We start from the raw sequence: 20,133 nt of genomic DNA on the forward strand, positions 1-20,133 counted from the left end.
GAGGTGTTGGAGTATATGAAGGGGTATTCTCACACAAAAAAAATCGGGACCATCGGTTTTGGCTGGGGAGCGGGGGCCCAAGGTCAAAGGGTGCCCCAAACTATAACTTTTTGAATTACTTTTTCGGAGTGATTTTACTTTACACGATTCGAAAGATCTTGCTTTTACGAGCATTTTGATACCAAGATCATCCAAATCGGACCACAACCTGTGATATGGCCTCTGGAAGATTGTGGGGTAGCCAGGGGCATCCAAATTTGGGGGGGGGCTAAAATGGGCCCCGATTGGCCCCCAGGTCTGAAAATTGACACAATGTTTTACCGTGGATACAAACACTTGCACAAAAAAAGAGTGAAATCTAAGACGATGCGTCAAAATTTCACTGAAAAATGTGTACACTTGACATAGAATGCACAACTTGGAAGCGTCTGTCCTGGGGGCCCAGCTCCTTTTGTACTCAGGGGACCCCTGACTAGCAGTCTGCGTTGGTTTTAGCTGTTCCGCTGTTTGGTTGAGCTAGCGTGATTTTTGCGGCATCTAATTAGCGGTATTCATCTAATTAGCATCTGTCACCAGTATTCCAGCGGCGAAATCGTCTGTCATTGTTTATACCGTGTTACAAGCTATACGAATAATATCAGAAACCTACATCAGGCCGTTCCGCTGACAGGTTGAGCTAGCGCCGATTATGCGATACGGATATTGACCACAGAATGTCAACCCAGCAGCAGTGTCCCGGCAGACGCAGAGTTCTGAGGTGAGAATATGATCTGGCATCTTACCATGAGGACGGCAATCGTTCCCCTCTTCGGTTGAGCTAAGCCCCGCGGGCTCCCGGTCTAGTAGCATTGATTCTGGTTGGGTTGTAACGGATTTTGGTTTGGCTATCAAACATTACAGAAATATAAGTATCTAACATCAAAAAATATAAACTTTTATATGTCCACAATTATATTGTAATGTTACATTACTAGTGTGTGGAGGACTTCGTTTATGTACCATCAGGTAGAATGTTCTGACATTCGTCGGCATGCTTGTGGCATTTGCAAGCTTCAATGCATGATAAGCGCATTTTCCTGCAACTACAGAGCTTACTCAGGCATCCCTTTGTGCATCCACATGACATGATCTCTGAGCATGCTTTTGGGATAGGTGGTAGAGAGAGAAGTCTTGGGACTAACTGACCATCCTTGCGATCCCAACCCATATCTGTTACTGTGAGAAGAACTGGAGACGGTATGTGGGCTTGATTCCAGACACGGCTTGGTAATGGCTTCGCATGATGTGAAATCGTGCCACATCAGATGTTGGGGGAAGAGCTTCTTGCACTTGTCCTATGCAGAACAGTTTAACTCGTGCTAGGAAATCACATATGGGGAATTATTTGGTCATCTGATATTTAACCTTGGATGAAGGGTCAAGGTCAAATAGACCCCCAACAGTATTCTCTTCATCAAAAAATGCTCTTATCCTTCTAAAAAATGGTCTGATGGCTTAGTCACATATATGTGTTATGAACAAATGGGAAATAATATATTGAACCTATTGGTTATTTGATTACTGATCTTGAACAATGGGTCAAGGTCAAATGGACTCCTCACAGTATTGTCATCACAGTATTACCTTTAACAAGGAAATGGCCATATCATTCTACACATGGTCAGATGGCTAGGTATTATACCTCCTGAGATATGCTTATTTCTGCACCATAAGGTCAAAAGATGACCTTGACCTTTGTCCCAATGCATGACCTTGACCTACAGTGAACTTAAAACTTATTCCAGCTGATCAAGCATGTGTGAAAACCCTAATATAGACATCAACATCATTGATATTGGTCAAGTAGTTCTAGAGATACAATAATTTAGGTATTTTCTATAAGCGATGGCAGCCATATTGGATTTGTCAAGTTTATGGGTTAATCGTTGAAAATACAGCCGGGCAAACCCTCTAGATTGATTTCGAACATATAAATACATCTAAAAAGGTGTTTGCCAGCCGTAAACATGAAATGCCTCCACCATTAACATTTTCTGAAAATTGACCTAGTCTTGAAGCGATGGAGGTGAGAATTTAGCTTAGAATTGGGAGGGTAGCCAAGTATGGAAATCTGGAGCAACATGTGCAACCTAGACGGTCTTGTGAGGCATGGAGAAATGAAAGGGTGAGAGGAGTAAGGCCAGAATGGAAGTGATATACAAAACTGAGTCCTTCAAACTGCCTGTAGTTGGTGTGAATCAGCCCTTGGCACTTGGTCTCCTGGCAAGATTTGCCAAACACATGGAGAGCCTTGGACTTTATCATTTCCAGGGGAACAAGATGGGAAGCAGCTGCACAGTCCAGAGTGGACACCCATAATTATCGACGATACTTCATGTGAAGACCTTATACACTGTGATGAGCTCAGAATGGTTCATTAATGGACTTAACTATATGGAGAGGTGTCAGCCACCTGAGGAGCTGGTTTAGTGATGTGGTCTGCCCCAGACTATTTGTGACATATTGTAAGGCCTCGAAGCTCCAGGGGCTGCACCTCTTCTGGGGTTTGGCCAGATAAGTAGACTGGGGTGTTCAAACGTTGATCCTTGCGGAGGGACAGGGCGAGAGCATTTGATTTTCCTGCATTTAAAGATATGTTCGAGATATTTGACCGACGACTTTGAAAAAGTTTTAAAGGCTTTGCATGACAGTGTATTTCGGTCTTCAGCTAAAGTACAGTTATAACTGATTTCTCCCCCCCCCCCCCCCTTTCTTACCTTCACCACCGAAGGTGGACGGAGGTTGTTTTCACTGTGAGCAGGATATCTCAAAAGGTTGTGGACAGATTTGGACGAAACTTGGTGGGCATGTTGGGTGTGTGACAAGGAGGTATTGATTATATTTTAGGAAAATCCGGATCCAGATCCGGATAGGAGAATTTTTTAATTACCTCCACCACCGAAGGTAGATGGAGGTTATGTTTTCACCCCTGTCTGTTTGGCTGTGTTTGTTTTCAGTGTTTTGGCTGTTTTTGCTGTGTGATTCTTCACCGTTGAGAGATGGGGCCAAAAATGATATATGGCATGATATCTCAAAATGATGTGGATGATTATGACAAAACTTGGTGGATGAGTTGGGTAGGTGACAAGAACAAGCTGATTCGATTTTGTTTCAGGTCTGGATGCAGATCTGCCCTTTCAGTGGGATACAAAGCATTAACTGTTCAAGCTGGTGGAGGTATGTACTCAACTGATGTCACATGTGTAGAAAACTTTAATTTGGGATTTGTTTGCAACCATTCCAGGTGATGTATTATGAGTCTTCATCATTCCTAAACTTGATGCTATTCAGATGATTTTGATTGGTCAAAAGAGATAAAAACAAGCTCAAATGAGCTAAGATCCTCGTCCTCTTCATGATGACGTCAAAAAAACGAATATGACGTCATTGTGATGTATCAGGTTTGCGATAAATTATCTGTGCTAATGCCCAGCTTGATTCCCGCAAACAAAATTCAAACAGCTTGCCTAGTTTTGGAGATAATGGTATAGGCGATTTCCATTAGCGGCGATATTATGACGTCAACTTTTTTGCTAGGAAGAATTTCCAAAATCGGAGATGGTTACTGCCTGCGCGTGGGCTTTCTGCATATGCATGGCAAGTTTCACGAAGATCCGATGAAAACTCTGGGTTGTGAAACAAAAAGTCAAAAAATAGGAATGACGTCATAAAAATTGATATGACGTCATTGTGATGTATCATATGTGCAGTAATTCATCTCTGCTAATGCCCTGTTCGATTCCCGCAAACAGAATTCAAAAAGCTTGCCCAGTTTCGGAGATAATTTTTCGGCGATTTCCATTAGCGGAGATATTTTGACGTCACAACTTTTTTTTTCTAGGAGGGATTTTCAAAATCGGAGATGGTTACTGTCTGCGCAGGGTATTTCTACATATATATGCCAAGTTTCAGGAAGTTTCGATGAAAACTGTCGGCTGTGAAACAAAAAAGTCCACAACAAGAAGATGAAGAACAACAACGTGAGTAAGACTTAGAGATCCTCCACGAGGATGTAAAAATCACAGGTTGATAAGTCGAAACATTTACCACGACGACTTTAACGCCACCAATTATTTCCACCCTCTTGTGAGGTCAACTGGAGAAAGTTTTTGGCTCAAGTCGTTAATGAAGACAGGATAAATTCTAAAGGATCGATGATATTCTGAAGAATGGATGCAACACCCAGCCTGCAGAGCACCAATCCGACAGTTTATAGTCAGGTTGTGAATCAGACCAAGACGATAGGCAGTTGTAAGACAAGTAGGTTACCTCTGCACCATCCTGTCAGATGCACTGCTGATAAAATGAAGATTATATTTATATGGCTTTACATTATTAAAATGTTGTTCACGAATTAGGTGCTGGTTTCCTCATTAAGTACATCTCATGTGGCATACAGTATATATTTGTCCACATCATTATATTAATTCAACAGAGATTTGATTCAGGAAAATTTAGTACTATAGTAGTACAGTCTGCATCCTTAACAAAACAGTATTTTGAAAACACCTGCATTTCTTTGAATTCCGCATGAAGTGGTTAATCCAAACTGTTGAGGATTTTGTCTGCATCCTCGCTCTCAATCCACTGCATGTCCATGAAGTCATGCACTGATCAGTTGTGATTGTGCATACATAACTTGTTACTTACAATCTAAGGAATTAAAAGATAATAGTTTCCCAAATTCGGTAGGTTTGAAACCATTTTTTAAAAAACAGGAGTCGTCGATGATTATGAATTTTTCATCCCAAACCTCTGACCTTTCCCCTTGTCTCTCGCCGTGTGGAATGAATGGAAGAACAAGGAAAGAGTTTCTATCGAGGGCAAGTTTACATCAGAAAGAAAAGATTACAAGACGATCTCAAAGGAACATTTAAGGTAAAAAGGGCTTTATTTAAAAAATTATATATATATATATATATATATATATATATATATATATATATATATATATATATATATATATATATATATATATATATATATAGATGCGCATATTGTGCTGCCACATGAATAGCCCTCAGAAAAGCACTCTATGGTGAATACATGGCAAAATAAAAAGGAGTAAATTATTTTAATTGGGCTGACATGATGGCCGAGGCCCTAGGGATACGCACACTCTGGCGTCCTGTCGGTCGGCATTAATTGGTGATGTGAAAGAGCCCATGGTGTCCTTCACGAAGAGGAGGCGAGCTATTACCGGCACCATAGCCAAAATTTCCAAATTCCTGCTCTCACAATTGCTGGGAAGGCAGTGGCAAACCACACAGTATAACCCTTGCCAAGAAACTGCTTCGCCAGCACTGATGCTCTGTAACAGAGTATGGTACATCAGAATCAGAAATTATTTCAATGTCAGGCCTGAAATATTTTGATTGATCTTGTCGAGCTTATGATTTCTCAACTAATGCTGCAGTATTCGTTTTAACTAGCAGGGACCCATATAACAAGGTAAAAGGTAAAACATGAATTCAACTCCCCTTTACTAACCCCCAAGTCATCAATCCCCTTGCCCAAATCCCATGTTCTCAACCCTCCCCCAATCCTCAGGCTTCAATCCCCATCCCACTCAAAGGCTTCAAAAACCTCTTCCTCACAATGCACCAACCAAAACACACCCCACCATGACTCCTCAACCTCTCCCCCCCCAACCACTGAAAGGCCTCAACCCTCCCCCCTACCACACAAAGCCTCAACCTCCCCCTCCTAACTCTGTCCCATCATTGCTCTCCCCCAATCCGAACCCCATCTTTCTGCCCCCCCCACCCCGGTATCCCCACATCAATCATTACATATTTCTTCATTCCCTCATCCAAACAGCAGAATATTTAACTATTACCCTTCCCCTATCATAGTATCACCGACTTCTCAGAAAATGTGAATCAAACAGAAACAGCATTGCTCCTGTATGTCATGGCCCATCATGGTCGCCTGGCCAACTCACAATCCCACAAGATATGCAGAAACCCCGTGGAATTGCAATTCTCAAGTGATCATCATGAGCAACATAATTGTGCCAATAATTGACCCAAAACCAAATATTTTCTTTCTGATGCATATATATATATATATATATATATATATATATATATATATATATATATATATATATATATATATATATATCTTTAAAGTAAAGAATGATGGATTTTTCTTTCACAATCTTGCGAGAGTCCCGGTACTCCCCAAACAAAGACATTTATAATGACATGGGTAGTGTGGTCCCTGATCGAGTCGTTTTAGATAAAATAGTTGGAAATAATAGCAAGGACCCATGGAACCTCCGCAGTAAAAGCCCTTGCTTGCGAGAGAGAATGCCACATAGTTATTTTGGCGGTGTATAAGGCAACAGACCGCTGCCAGGATTGCTCCAAAAATAAAATAATAACCCGGGTTTGAAGCAAAAACCTGCCCTCTGCCGATGTGCACATATCTAATACATCGTGATTATACAGCTTGGATATATCCCAATTGCAATGGCCCATGGGCTGACACATGAGGCCTGAGGTCTCAGGACTGAAGTCTGAGATCTGTACTTACAGTGGCCTTCACAAGGCCAGTGATGCCTATCAGCTCCAACCTTTTGATATTTGATAATCCTTTCAACAGTCGCTTTGGTCGTTATACACTGAACAGAAAACTTATAGGGAGGGCATGGCAATTATGAATATGACCGCTCTGAAGATATCTTTGGCTTTGCATATCACAAAAATGGCAGCCGTACAATTTTTCAGGTTATAATTGTGGGTGGAGTCAGGTAAGTTATCCAACCAATGGGTGGAAAGGAGCATTATCACACAAAGGGAAGGACGGACAAGTGTATTGGTACATAGATACGAGAGCACATGTACATCCTTTTCAATTTTTATGCCTCCGCTGATGAAGTTGCCAGACGCATTATGTTTTCAGGTTGTCCGTCAGTCCATACGTACATCCGTCCATCCGTCCATGCTAATTTTCTGTTTTCTCTGCAACCGCTTATCTGATTTGCACAACATTTTCATCACAGGTGCGAGCGACTACTCGTGCAGAATGTTTTAATGATAATTATGACATCATGTTGGAAAAAAGGGAAAATTTGGACCTCTGTATCTCCGAAACCGCAACAAGGAAAAAATAGAAACTTGGCACATGTCAAGTACTCCACATGGGAAATAAGTGTGATATTTTGATGATGTCATTGGTGACTTTGTTATGACGTCATAATTGCATACATTGAACGCTTTATCCGATCAGTATGAAAATGTTTGAGAGTCATCTTGGGCTAAATTGTATGGTGGGAATTTTTTTATGACGTCATCGGTCACCGTGGTCTGGCAGCCATATTTTCTTACGTGGGCGGAAGCATATCTGGCAACATCGTGACGTAAAAGAGTGCCCTTCTAGTTCTCACATATAATTCTGGAGTTACCAATGCCAAGAGGAATTGAGGCACAGGTATGCAAAGCTAAAGGGTCTCTACATATCTTGTGTTGAATGTGGTGCCTTACATCATATTTTGATTAAAGGTAGTTAAGATGTTCTGGGAGCACAGATCAATCGACTTTGAAGGCGTATAATTAAAAAAAAATAATCAAAAGATTGACTGGAAAAGATTATTTCTAAAATAAGTGTTACAAAATAAAGAAAAGTGTAAAATTGTATCATCTCTAACATCAAGAACATGGGTTTATTTATAATAAAGTTGTGGTAACTTACACCCTTAAATTCTCCCCACTGGCCACTTCCTCACTTTCCCATATTTCTTTCTTCTGGAAATCTTTATCCCACTTTTATCTCAGTCCTACATTATCCTACCCTATCTTACCACCTCCATCTCAGCCTCTCCTGCTCCTTATGATGATTTTATTTTTCCTGATTCAGTAAAAATTTCCCAGCACCGACGGTATGTATGTAGATGGCTCCTAAGCAAGAAGCTTAGACCAAAAAACAAACAAACAACAAACTCAAGAAACATGACCATTTCCCAATTTGCCCAATGTTTTGTGACCCTCCCCAAAATAAAACAATCCACATGAGGTCATTGCAAGGTGAAACTACATTGATAAGAACACACTTCCCCCTCGAGGCTCATGGTTTATAAAATGTCATTCACTGAAATCGAAAAGCTTGTTACATTTTAAATATCATAAATATCACAGTATCTTTAAAAAAAAAGCTTGTAAATGACTAGTGGATCAAAAGAGGTCAGTTATGGAGTTGGATGGTGTGGAGAGCAAATTTACAAATTCGTTGTCTATTATCATAATTTTCTTTGAATTTCAAGAGTGATGCACAAAGAGAGGTTTGATGCCTAAAATTAAAGTGACTTAAATCCTTTCATTCAAAGCCTGAATGTTTTTCCTTCAAGAGAAGTGCTGTCATCCTCTAAAGACACATGTAAGTGGCTGTAACATGGAAGATGGAGAAAATAATATGAAGGATGGCTGAGTACAACATCGTCCTGGCAAATCATGAAAGGACAAGAAAAGACATCACAAACAGTGTGGAATTCTTACATCTGTGATGACATACATATCATACATGATTAAAATCCTGTTTATGAAAGATAGCAGTCTTAATATCCCTGACCTTCTTCATAAATGATTTGATGGCCTCAGCAGAAAGAGCTAGTCCAGTGAGTGGACACTCTTCCACCACAAGGTGGTGTCTCTGTGGCAGTTCTTCTCTGCTCACATGCCTGAGAAGAAATACCAGAAAGAGGTAAGTAATCTGTGTCGATATATTAACTTTTCTCAGTAATTGGTCGATATCTAAGACTATATGTCACTATAAGATTCAGAGTTGGTATGAATTGTGTCTGTCTAACTTGGGTTACATTTGTTATTTTCATCGAAACTGCCACGACAAGAAATATCATATGTTGTCCGTCCAGATATACATGACAATGAATCAGAAGTGGAGCATTGTGGTGGTACGTGTAGGAATATGACATCTCATAGGAATCGAATGTTAATTTTGGGGACCCATCATAAATGTGGGCTCGCAGGATGAGGTATGTAAGCATGTCTCTGAGTTGTCTAGTCTGGGTTTGAATCTCGGTCCAGCTATAAACTGTCATCCTGGTGTTTCACAATTCATCAGTGTGTGTGTGTCATCCCTCAGATGGATGATAATCTGGGCATTACATCTGCCAGTATTAGTTGGTGGACATTAAAGATCCCACGGGGTCATTCAGAAAAAGTAAGCAAGCTTATATTGCCAGCACCCTGAACAAATTGCAAATTCCTGCCCTGACTTTGTGTGTCAGAGTGGCGGGCGACCAATCCTGAATTGTAAACCTTGCGAAGAAACTGCTTCAGTAGCACCGACACTCTGTATAGAGCATGGTACATGATGATGATGATGATGATGATGATGATGATGATGATGGTTGCAATTCCTAAACAGTATACTTTCAGAAAAAAATAAGGTTTTTTTTCATCTCTTATGATGACCTTGAAGATAATTTTGAGGTCACAGAAGGTCATTTCTCCAACCCTGCTCTTGGAGAAAAAGTGGAGAAAATGGTTTGTGTGGGAATTAATCAGAATGTAGGCATGCACCATACTCAAAAAAAGTTAATGACGTCTTCTGCACAAAAAAAAAAAACGTGAAAAAAATGGATGATCATTGCATTTACACAGATAACATGGATAGAAAATACTACCAAGGACGGAATGTTCGGACCATTCTGATGACCAATAATTAACATCCCATTGACAGGCAGTCAGCAGATTCACCCCTCTCTGCCAATCTGGAATTCATTATATTCTGTCTTTCAATCCGAGCAAGTGCTAGTTTCACCCCATCACTCCAGGGGAATCAAGAAGTAGGTGCACTTCTTATGTAGAGATTGCCTGGATACTCCATTGGCTCAATACAACATAAATCCTCAAACAAAAAAAAGTCTACCAGGAGAGAACTTGTAAACCTATAAATTACCAATTGTATCTGCGGAGAGTACACCATCCAATAACACTCATGAAGCTTTGGGACATGATCGATGAACATCAAGAAAGAAAAATGATATCAAGAAACATCAAGAAAAATGACATGAAGAAACATCAAGAAAAATGACATGAAGAAACATCAAGAAAAATGACATGAAGAAACATCAAGAAAAATGACATGAAGAAACATCAAGAAAAATGACATGAAGAAACATCAAGAAAAATGACATCAAGAAACATCAAGAAAAATGACATGAAGAAACATCAAGAAAAATGACATCAAGAAACATCAAGAAAAATGAGAGACCCAAAAGGGCACGTTTGTAATTATTCTCCTTCTTCGAATTCTTTTCTTTCTGACAGCCGAACTCAAAATTGGTTCAAACTACAACCTTGGTGGTTTAAACACCAATCGACTGCAATTTATAGTAGGAAGGTGAAAACTGATCAAAATTTTAATATCTTGAAAATATTCCACCAAATGTGTACAAAACTGCATTCCTTTGTAAAGGAAGAGGAAGGGATCAGAGGGATGGGACCAATCCAAGGGACCAATCAGCTGTCAATCACACTGTTGGGGGCGGGGCCACGAGACGCATTGCCAAAGGACCAATCAGACTGATGTGGCTGTGGTTAACGGTGGAATATCAGCCCACTTCTTGCAGGTCAGTCACCGGGCAATACACAGCAACAACACACATATATTTCTATCAAGTACGTTCTCTTTAGAATGTTAGATAGTCTAAAAAGTAGAAATAGTTCCAATACAATGTGAGTACATTGATAAAGTCTGTAATACAACACTTGTAGATTAGTAGTAGAACATCTTGTCCTGTATCTCATATATATATATATATATATATATATATATATATATATATATATATATATATATATATATATATATACATATATACATATATACATATATATATATATATATATATATATATATATATATATATATATATATATATATATATATATATATATATTTATACAAGCAAATCCAACCCGTCGCTTCGCTGACTTGTCAATACATTATTGGGGGGGGGGGAGAAAGAGGAAGAGAGAGAGGAGGTAGATGTAGAGTGAGAGGGGGAAGGGGAGGCAGAGAGGATGAAGTAGATTGAGTTAGGAGGGAGGTGGGAGAGCGACATCTCACCAAACGTTGCGATCCACTGCGAAGGGGTGTGCGAGTGAGAGTGAGAGTGAGAGACAGATAGACAACGCAGAGTTACTAACTAACCCCAGCAAAGTTGTTTTAAAGAGGAATTCAAGTGGGAAATTTGCAAAATTCAATTGAAAAATATATCAACGCACAGAACACAAAATGTCGATCTCTGCTCTCTGCCTTCACAACCAAATCACGGTAAATATATGGTCGGATGGACCTTATTGTTTTTATATGTGTATATATATATATATATATATATATATATATATATATATATATATATATATATATATATATATATATATATATATATCGATGTTGAAGTGAGGGGTGCATTATATTCGGGGATCACACAAAAGGTTAAACAAAGTGATATCCTGTAAAAAATAAAATTGCACATGTTCAGCAGATGAGACACTTCCCGAGGCACCAACTGCACGGCACCGCAGGGCCCAACACAGGTGGAAATGTACGTCTGTCTGATCGATGTTCCCATGACAGCATGGATACTTTTACCGAAACGAACAATCAAGCAGCTTGGAGAGCGCTCGCCCAGTGGCTTAAGCACTCAAGCAAGCACTCCAATGAAACGGTTGTTAAGAAACGGATAGTTTAGCAAGTGATTCGAAACACATTAAACATACACCTCCAGGAGATGCCCGAAATGTTACGCCACGAACGCTGACGTCTCCGGATGTTTATAATCATTGCAATGTACCCAGTGATTTGTAGCTATGATGAACAGGCATTCGACAATACGAGTGAGGAAAGTGAAAACAACAACTTTATCATAAAGAAATTGCTGTGTCCTGTTCAAAGTCAAGGCATGGTTGAGCAGGCCAAAAAAATATGTCAGCTACAGACCCAAGTAAGGCTACCCAGGAAACGTCTTAAAACCCAGAGAGTGAGGTAGCCGAGGATCACCTGATGAAGGATATAATTAAATAATGCCGTTAATTATCTTCCAAATTATCCAAATTATCTTCAATTAACCCAAACACTCAATTTTCACTCTTGCACTTCCTTGGAGTTTTCTTAGTATGCATGCAAAGTTTCAGGCTGCTAGGTTTTACAGTTTTGAAGTTATGGCCACACACACACACACACACACGCACACGCACACGCACACGCACACGCACACGCACACGCACACGCACACGCACACGCACACACACACACACACACACACACACACACCCTTTTATTAGTATAGATTGACTGCTTTTGACACTTGCACATGGTACATGCTGGGGAACCTCATTGGTATGCATTGCTGTCTACGCTATGACTGATGATTCGCCAATAAGCAATGAAACCAGTCCGGAACCGAGCTGAGGGGATGTGTCGCATTGGCATTCTCATGTGTGTACTATATGTGAACATCTTTATAGTTGTTGAGGAACTCTGGGAAGGGTTCGAAACAGCATAGTGCTTACCTTGTGTAGACCGTCTTGGTTGCTTTATGCAGCTTCTTCGGTTAGAGGAGTGTGGGAGGAGTCCATTGTTTATATAATCCCAGCCAACTCGGTATATTTGATTACGTGGGAGCTGATTGGCTATTCCCTCCATTCACAGGTGAGAGATGTGGGTGGGTCTTTCTCTGTATGTGTATATCCATCCATCCATCCATTGGGATCATACTCTGTGCAGAGCATTGGTGCTCCCTAAGCAGTCTCCTTGGCTATTGAGCACAATCCTGGACGAGTCACCACTTCAACACAGGATACCAGCAAGCTGGCACTCATTTTGCTGACCTCGGAAGGATGACAGGCAGAGTCAACCCCACCAGTTATTAATTCAACAGCAGAGTGGGATTTGAACTCAGGATCCTCAGATCCCAAGCGCACCACTCTAACCATTAAGCCAACACCAGGCATAGATATACTGTATAAGTATATAAAAAGCTCAGTTTATGTCTGTGTGTCACAGGATGTCTATTAATTACATACTGTGGAAGTGTACCTTTTAAATCTATCAACCCTTTCGACTGTTGAAACCCCTGAGACCTTTGAATACCCTTTAAGATGCCCAAGACCCATAAAGATCCTTAAGACCCCCCCAAACCCCTCAAACCCTTTAAACCCCCAAAGACCTTTAAGACTCCAAAGACCACTAAGGCTGTTTAGACCCCAATGACCAGCAATACCCCTAAGACCATTTTAGACCCCGAAGATCGCTAAGGCCCTTTAGAACCAAAAGACCCTGAAGACACCCAACATCACTAAGACCCTTTAAAACCATGAAGACCCTTAATAACCCAAAGACCTATGAGACCCTTAAAACCTTTAATACCCTTGAAGACCCTTAAGACATGAAAGACCCTTTAAGACACCAAATACCCCAATGACCATTATGACCCTTTATACCCAAAAGACTCATAAGACCCTTAAGGCCATCATTGAAGACCTTTAAGACCTCAAAGACCTTTTAGTAACCTTAATGCTCCCCAAGACCATAAACATGCCCAAGACCTTTAAGACCCTTAAGACCTCGATGTTCGACCCTTTAGACACCTTTAGATCCATAATTCACCCTTTATCCATTAAGACTCCGTCGACCTCAACACCATTTAGGCCCCTTACACCATTCAGACAGCTTGGACCCTTGACCTTTCGAGGTTTAGACCACTTGGTCCTTTTTATCCCCTTTTTACATCCTTGAGAGATTAGACCCTTTCAACCCCTTTGACACTAACTAACATTGGAATGCACCTTTTAGACCTTTAAACCATCTCGAATCTTTTAAGCACACACTACGCAACCATCTCTAGTCTTCTTACAAAACACGGATTATATTTTTCAGCAAGTAATGCACAAACTCGACCCACCCAGGGGCTGGGTACCCTGCTGGTAGTGAATAAAAAAGTTCTCGTCACATACTCATCGCGAAACACTTTAGAACAAGAAATTACTGTTACATCAATTTAGTCACTAAATTAGCTTGAGCAGAGATTGTACTCCACTTCAAATCCCCCCATTCTCTACCAATATCATTCCAAACGAAAGAGGGGGGTGGGGGAGTCGGACAGGCTCGTGTTTAATGCCACAGAAATCCTGAGAATTAAAAAAAAAATTCCGTGCAATCACAATTAAATTCTCCAGCATGTAAACACATTCCTAGAAAAGTAATGGAACAAGTAGTAATTTTTTTTTAATGCAAAAGGATGCCGGGATGTTCCTCCAAAAAGTATGTAAACAAGGTAGGGATGGTAGAAAGAAATGATCACGTGATACCATCTCTACATCTTTCTATGAATTATGGTTGTCCCGAGAAAAGACAACACGAAGTGTGTATGTGTGCGTGTGTGTGTGTAAAGTTATATCGAACACACACACACACACACACACACACACACACACACACACACACACACACACACACACACACACACACACACACACACACACACACACACACACACACACACACACACACACACACACACACACACACACACACATTCATGGACTCAGCATTCAAAGAAAGATATTGGGATGGTTTCACATGATCATTTCTCGTGACCATCCCTACCTTGTTTACATAGTTGTTGGAGGAACATCCCGACATCCTTTTGCATTTTTTGAAAATGTTATTATTACTTGTCCTCATATTAACCAACTCTTTCCACAGTCAGCCACTCAAAAAGGTTCAGTATCTTGAACCTCTAAGCCTCACTATCAGCCATGACATATTCTGGGCTGACCACATCGCAACGCCGGTCTCCAAAGCCAGCCACAACCTGGGTATCACCCACCACTGCAAGTCATTCCGTGAAAAATCAGAAGTACTCACAGCCTCCAACGGTTTGTCTGCAACTCAATGGAGTACAGCTCTACCCGACGGGCTGAGTCCTCAGCATCACACCTGCTTCTCCCACAAATTGTGGAAGCTAAAGCTCTCAATATTACAAGCATCTCCTGCACAAAATATATACACTCACATGACACACCAGTCTGTGGCCTGCATTATTATTATTTATTTTTTTTACAATATCTCCTCCGGCTTAGCTTCCTCTGTTCTCTCAACCTTCCGACCCTCCACCGTACACTTCCAGGACCTCCCTTCTGGTTCAACTCACAAAATCCAGGCTTGTTGCCCACCTCCACTTTTTTTTCATCTTTTCTCCCATTTTTGGAAGCGCCTTCCAGATACAGTCCAGTTGCATTCTTTCCTCCAGAGCTTCAAGCAAGCGGTGCGCCACCATCTCATATTATCTCCCCTTGTTGTTCTACCTAGAGCTGTGGCCTCCCAAGCCAGATACTGTACCTTGTTTTTGACCGATATGATGTAAAACAATCTCTGAAACAGATGACAAGAAAGCAATGCCATAGCAATGGAACAAAAGAGAGGATCACAGTGCTCTTGGCAAACAAAAAACTGGCACATTTTGAATAAGGCGTTCAAATTCTATAGTTCTAACCAAAAAAAAATAATAGAGCACAGTCACATCATCCACTGATGTGAACCAGCTGTTCATTAAGCATGAGGAAGCTGACACCTGGAATTATCCATGTACTACAAGCCTCTAGTGATGACCACACCATTCACATTATGTCACTGCATGCATGCTGACATATTTGTCCTCATTGACAAAGACATAGACAGCTTGGTGAGGATACATTGTGAGAGTGGGTTAAGGGGAAACATGACAAGTTGTGCCTCTCAAACACATATAATGCCATTGGGTCAGAAGTTTCAGAATGTTTACCAGGAGTTCATACCTTCACGGGTTTAGACATTCGTGGGAGATTTGCAGGACAGGTTAAGCTAAAGTGTTGGAATCCTTTAGTCATAGCAAGGCAGAATGCAATTGAAGCCTTTGGTCGGATGGGCAAAATGGACACACCATCACAAGATATATATATATATACAACGGAGTGGAAGGGTTTGCGTTCGCTGTCTACTAATCAGGCTCAAGTCTTGTTGACAAGGACAAGATCAGATGGGTCAAGCATCTCTTCAATAAAAAAAAAAACAAGGTCAAGCATAGGCTGAGAAACTGCCTTGAACGTGTGCCATATTAAAGTTTCATATCCTGAGAGCCCATTACCAAGCAATGATACGGCCTAATGATTCGACAGCCACTCAAGTCTTGCATTCGCCTCTGGAATGTGTGTGTGAGCATTAGAAGATGGCCATTTTGTTCAAGTTAGCTCAAACTTGCAAACAGTACCTGTCGCTGTCGTGGAACTGATGAAATGTGGTTGTGGTACAAACAAATGTGCCACATTGTCATGTTCCTGCAGCAATAACAATATGGTATGAACAGAAATGTGTTTGTTGGACATTTCATGGTAAATGGTTGTGAGTAGTGACGAGTCTGACGATGTGGATGAGGATGGAAAGGATGATTAACTTTGCTGATTGGAATTATAATATGCTGAACATACTGTGTACAATAATAGGTGTGGGTAAAGGGATACCATTTTGATCTTTGTGTCGGTGAATGTGCAGCAATATCACACCTAATGGGAAATGCATGTTCATGATTTGGGAATAGTAACAGCTTCATATTACATCCCTACTAGGTATGTAAGTTATCTCTGTAAATGTAATGATCATCCATGTTGTCACGGTATTTGTGTTGTAGATATCATAGCTTTTTCTTATGGTATGCTACTTGCCGATGTCCTGACAATTCCAACACAACCACCTTACTCCACATTTGCCCAGAGAGGAGGTTTGGAGTTGGAGTTGTGACCTTTCCTGATCTCAAAATCACCTTCACCGTCATCAGTATAAAGAACACCATATTTTCTCTGAAAGTCATCAATATTGTTGTGGGAATGACTTCTAGGGGTTAACTTTGCATAGAAAAGTGGTAGTTATTTCCCATATTACACATTTTAGTGTAAGCGGAGGTAATTTAATTGATATAGAATATGCATCATTTTATGCGTAGAAAACCATTACCAACCTTCTCTATGTGTGTGTGTGTGTCTGAAATTGCTTTCCTTTCACCCCCCCTTTTTTTAATGATCTTAACTTCATAATCATTCTTTATGTCCTTTAAAGTAATTTTATATTCTTTGATCTGAGATCTGAGATAGTAATAGTGATCTGAGAGGCCATCAGGTGCAATTTTTATATGTGAGCACCACCATGATGCAAAACGTGCCAAAAGCGCTGAGTGGTCGGTTAGGAAGGGGGATGCCCCACCTACAAACTGAGTAAGGGCCAATAGTGGCCAAGCAGGGACGGGCTAGTGACATCACAGCTGCACGGTGGGGGTGGAAGCTATAAGTAGGGGTGACATGAACAGCAGGGTGTCAGAATCTGCATGCGAGCTGCAACGGGGTTCTCCCTAAACAAAGCCATTGCTGCTGCAGCTCCAGCTGTGTCCTCCACAACAGGCTGCGTTCAATCCCCCCTTCGAGCCAGGTTCAGTCCACGACCATGAACTATTAATTTTATCACCACTTTGGAACTCGCTGTGTCCTGCTAGGCACAGGAGCCATATTTATTGTCCTGTGTGATCCATCTCTGTCTATCTCACAAGGAATGTCTGAGGCCTTAAGGACTTAGATAATTAAGTTTCCCAATCATTTGTCGACTCATGGACGTATATGAGTTTAGGCTATTGATTATTATTGCACAGTATTGCTTCCCTTTTGTATCCCCACCCTATGTGCTTCAAATACATTATAAAACCACTTGGTCTCCAGGTGTGTTCGAATGGCTTTGATCGCTAATTTAATTATACAGTACACACCCATAAAAAGGACAGATCGGGTTCGAGTGATTAACACTCAGGATGAGACCATGTCGGCGTCTGGAATTTTGCTCGGTTACCATGAATGTAATGCATGCATGGCTCCGATCAGCGTGACACATCAACTGGCTTGGCGGTTCGATTGGAGATAGGTATCATGGCAGACAGGTCCGTGATCCAGCTCGGAACAACAAAATCAGTCAGCTGTCGCGATTGCTTTGACACGATTTGCCAGGATTCGGACTGGGAAACTGGGCAACTGGATGAACCCGATGGATGTAAAATTTAGTGGTCAGGAGATGGATCTGAACCCTGGTCTAAATCTCCACTGTAACATTTGGTGTCAGTTGAGTGTGGTTCGGACCTCAGGCACGATAAACCGTTGCTTCAAATAAAAATTGCTTAAGCATGTGAATTGGCACGAAAGTGAAAAGTAATGAGAGATCAGGACAGCTTGAACCAGGAGGGGGGCACATTGGAGTCGCCTCGCCAACCTGGAAACCCAAAACCCCACAGCAGCAGCAGCAATATGATGATGCCAGACCAAGAAAAACAGGTGATGGCCATGAGGTGGGACATCATAGCAGAAATGAGAGCTTAGCGGACTGATCAGGCCAAGTTGGCTGACAGGCTCGATGCTAAGCAGGACAAAATGAGAGCTGACATGAAAGCTGACCAAACTAGAATTGAGGCTGGCTGGGTAGAGATGATGACCAAAATGGAGGCAAGTCATGACAGACAGTTGATGTCCTTGGTAAACAAGCAGGACACAGAGAGGGAAATAGTGGTTGTCCTGGCCAAGGTAGTAGTGGCACCCAGGGCCACAAGAGAGTTACTCAGGGAAGAGTAAAGAGGGACATGGGTGGGAAGTAAAGAGAACATGGAGATAGTGCTAGTGTGGGAGCTAATGGAAATTAAAATGAACCTAGATCAAAATAAAATGGCGACAGAGCAAAATTAAAATGAAATAGAAACAAAAGTAGAAAATAAAATGAAATGTAGAACTGAGGAAGAGATTCGAAGGATTAGAAGAGGTTGAAGGACATGCTGGGCCAGAGACGTGCGACATGTGCGTGACACCACAGGTGCAAGAATCTGCGCTGGAAGATCCAGCGGAGAGGCACAATCACAGGGTGGAGGTGGCGGTTGCCACGAGCAGATCTGTCGACATGCAAGGCAATGATATAAATAGGGAGCGAGTCCAGTTAACGGAGGCCTGGGTGGGGACACTTCCCGGGGAGGTGTGTGTCGTTGGTTATCTCCCTATGTAGATCTCAAAGTATCCACCTCTGTGTGTGCTTGCATATATGTGTGTGTGCGCGTATAAAGTGGCCTGCAAAAGCATTCACCCCCCCCCCCCTTTACTTACAATAATGCTACATTTAGATGAATTACAAATTATGAAGAAACATTTTTTCCAAATTCACAATTTTTATTCATAACTGAAGAGAATAAACGAAACACTGTTGTGGTTTAAGGAGGTTACATGTCAGGAATGCCTGCAAAAACATGTACAAATCAAAATTCACTGGTTGTAAAAGTATTCATCCCCTGAGGTCATTACTTGCTAGAAGCACCTTTTGCAGCAATGACTGCTATGAGTCTTTTTGGGTAGATCTCTACCAGCTTTGCACAGTGACATGGTGAAATCTTTGCCCATTCTTCATGTTCAAATTGATCTGGTTCTGCCAAGTTTGATTGGGATCGTCAATGGACTACAATCTTCAAGTCCCACCATCAATGTTCAATTGAGTTCAAATCAGGACTTTGACTGGACCACTCAAGAACATTCATTTTCTTATTATTATTCAGCCACTCCAGTGTGGCTTTAGCTTTGTGCTTCGGATCATTGTCCTCCTGAAATGTGAATCTCCTACCCAGTTTCAGATTCATGGCTGACTCAAGCAGGTTTTCATCAAGGGTTCTCCTGTACTTTGCATCTTCCATTGTCCCTTCTATCCTGACAAGCTTGCCAGTCCCTGCTGATGAAAAGTAGCTCCATAACATGATGCTGCCACCACAATGCCTGACAGCATGGATGGTGCTAACTGGGTGATGTATAGTGTGATGCTTTTTGCCAGATTTAAAGCTTTAAATTTGGATGAAAAAGTTCAACCTTTGTCTCGTCTGACCACAAAACGCTTCTCCACATGCATGCAGTGTCATTAAGATGCTTTTTCGCAAACTCCATACGAGCTTTTAGATGCGTCTTTTTCAGTAATGGCTTCTTTCCTGCCACCTGTCCATGGAAGCCAGCTTTGTGAAGGGAACGT

The 20,133-nt window shown here is 41.3% G+C and overlaps 1 protein-coding gene across 10 annotated transcripts in view; it reads right to left on the bottom strand.

The window, feature by feature from the left end:
- The window catches only part of RFTN2 (raftlin family member 2), a 148,117-nt gene that overhangs the window by 17,839 nt on the left and 110,145 nt on the right, over positions 1-20,133 (bottom strand). For all 10 annotated transcript variants that reach the window (XM_085870892.1, XM_085870890.1, XM_085870884.1 and 7 more), the window contains one exon: positions 8,611-8,719. In XM_085870892.1, the coding sequence (XP_085727018.1) occupies positions 8,611-8,719 (109 nt within the window). The remainder of the gene's footprint in view (positions 1-8,610; positions 8,720-20,133) is intronic.

The sequence above is a fragment of the Eptatretus burgeri genome, chromosome 2 (genome assembly GCF_056783735.1).
Source record: "Eptatretus burgeri isolate ZD-2024b chromosome 2, Ebu_testis_v1, whole genome shotgun sequence".
Taxonomy (NCBI): Eukaryota; Metazoa; Chordata; class Myxini; order Myxiniformes; family Myxinidae; genus Eptatretus; species Eptatretus burgeri.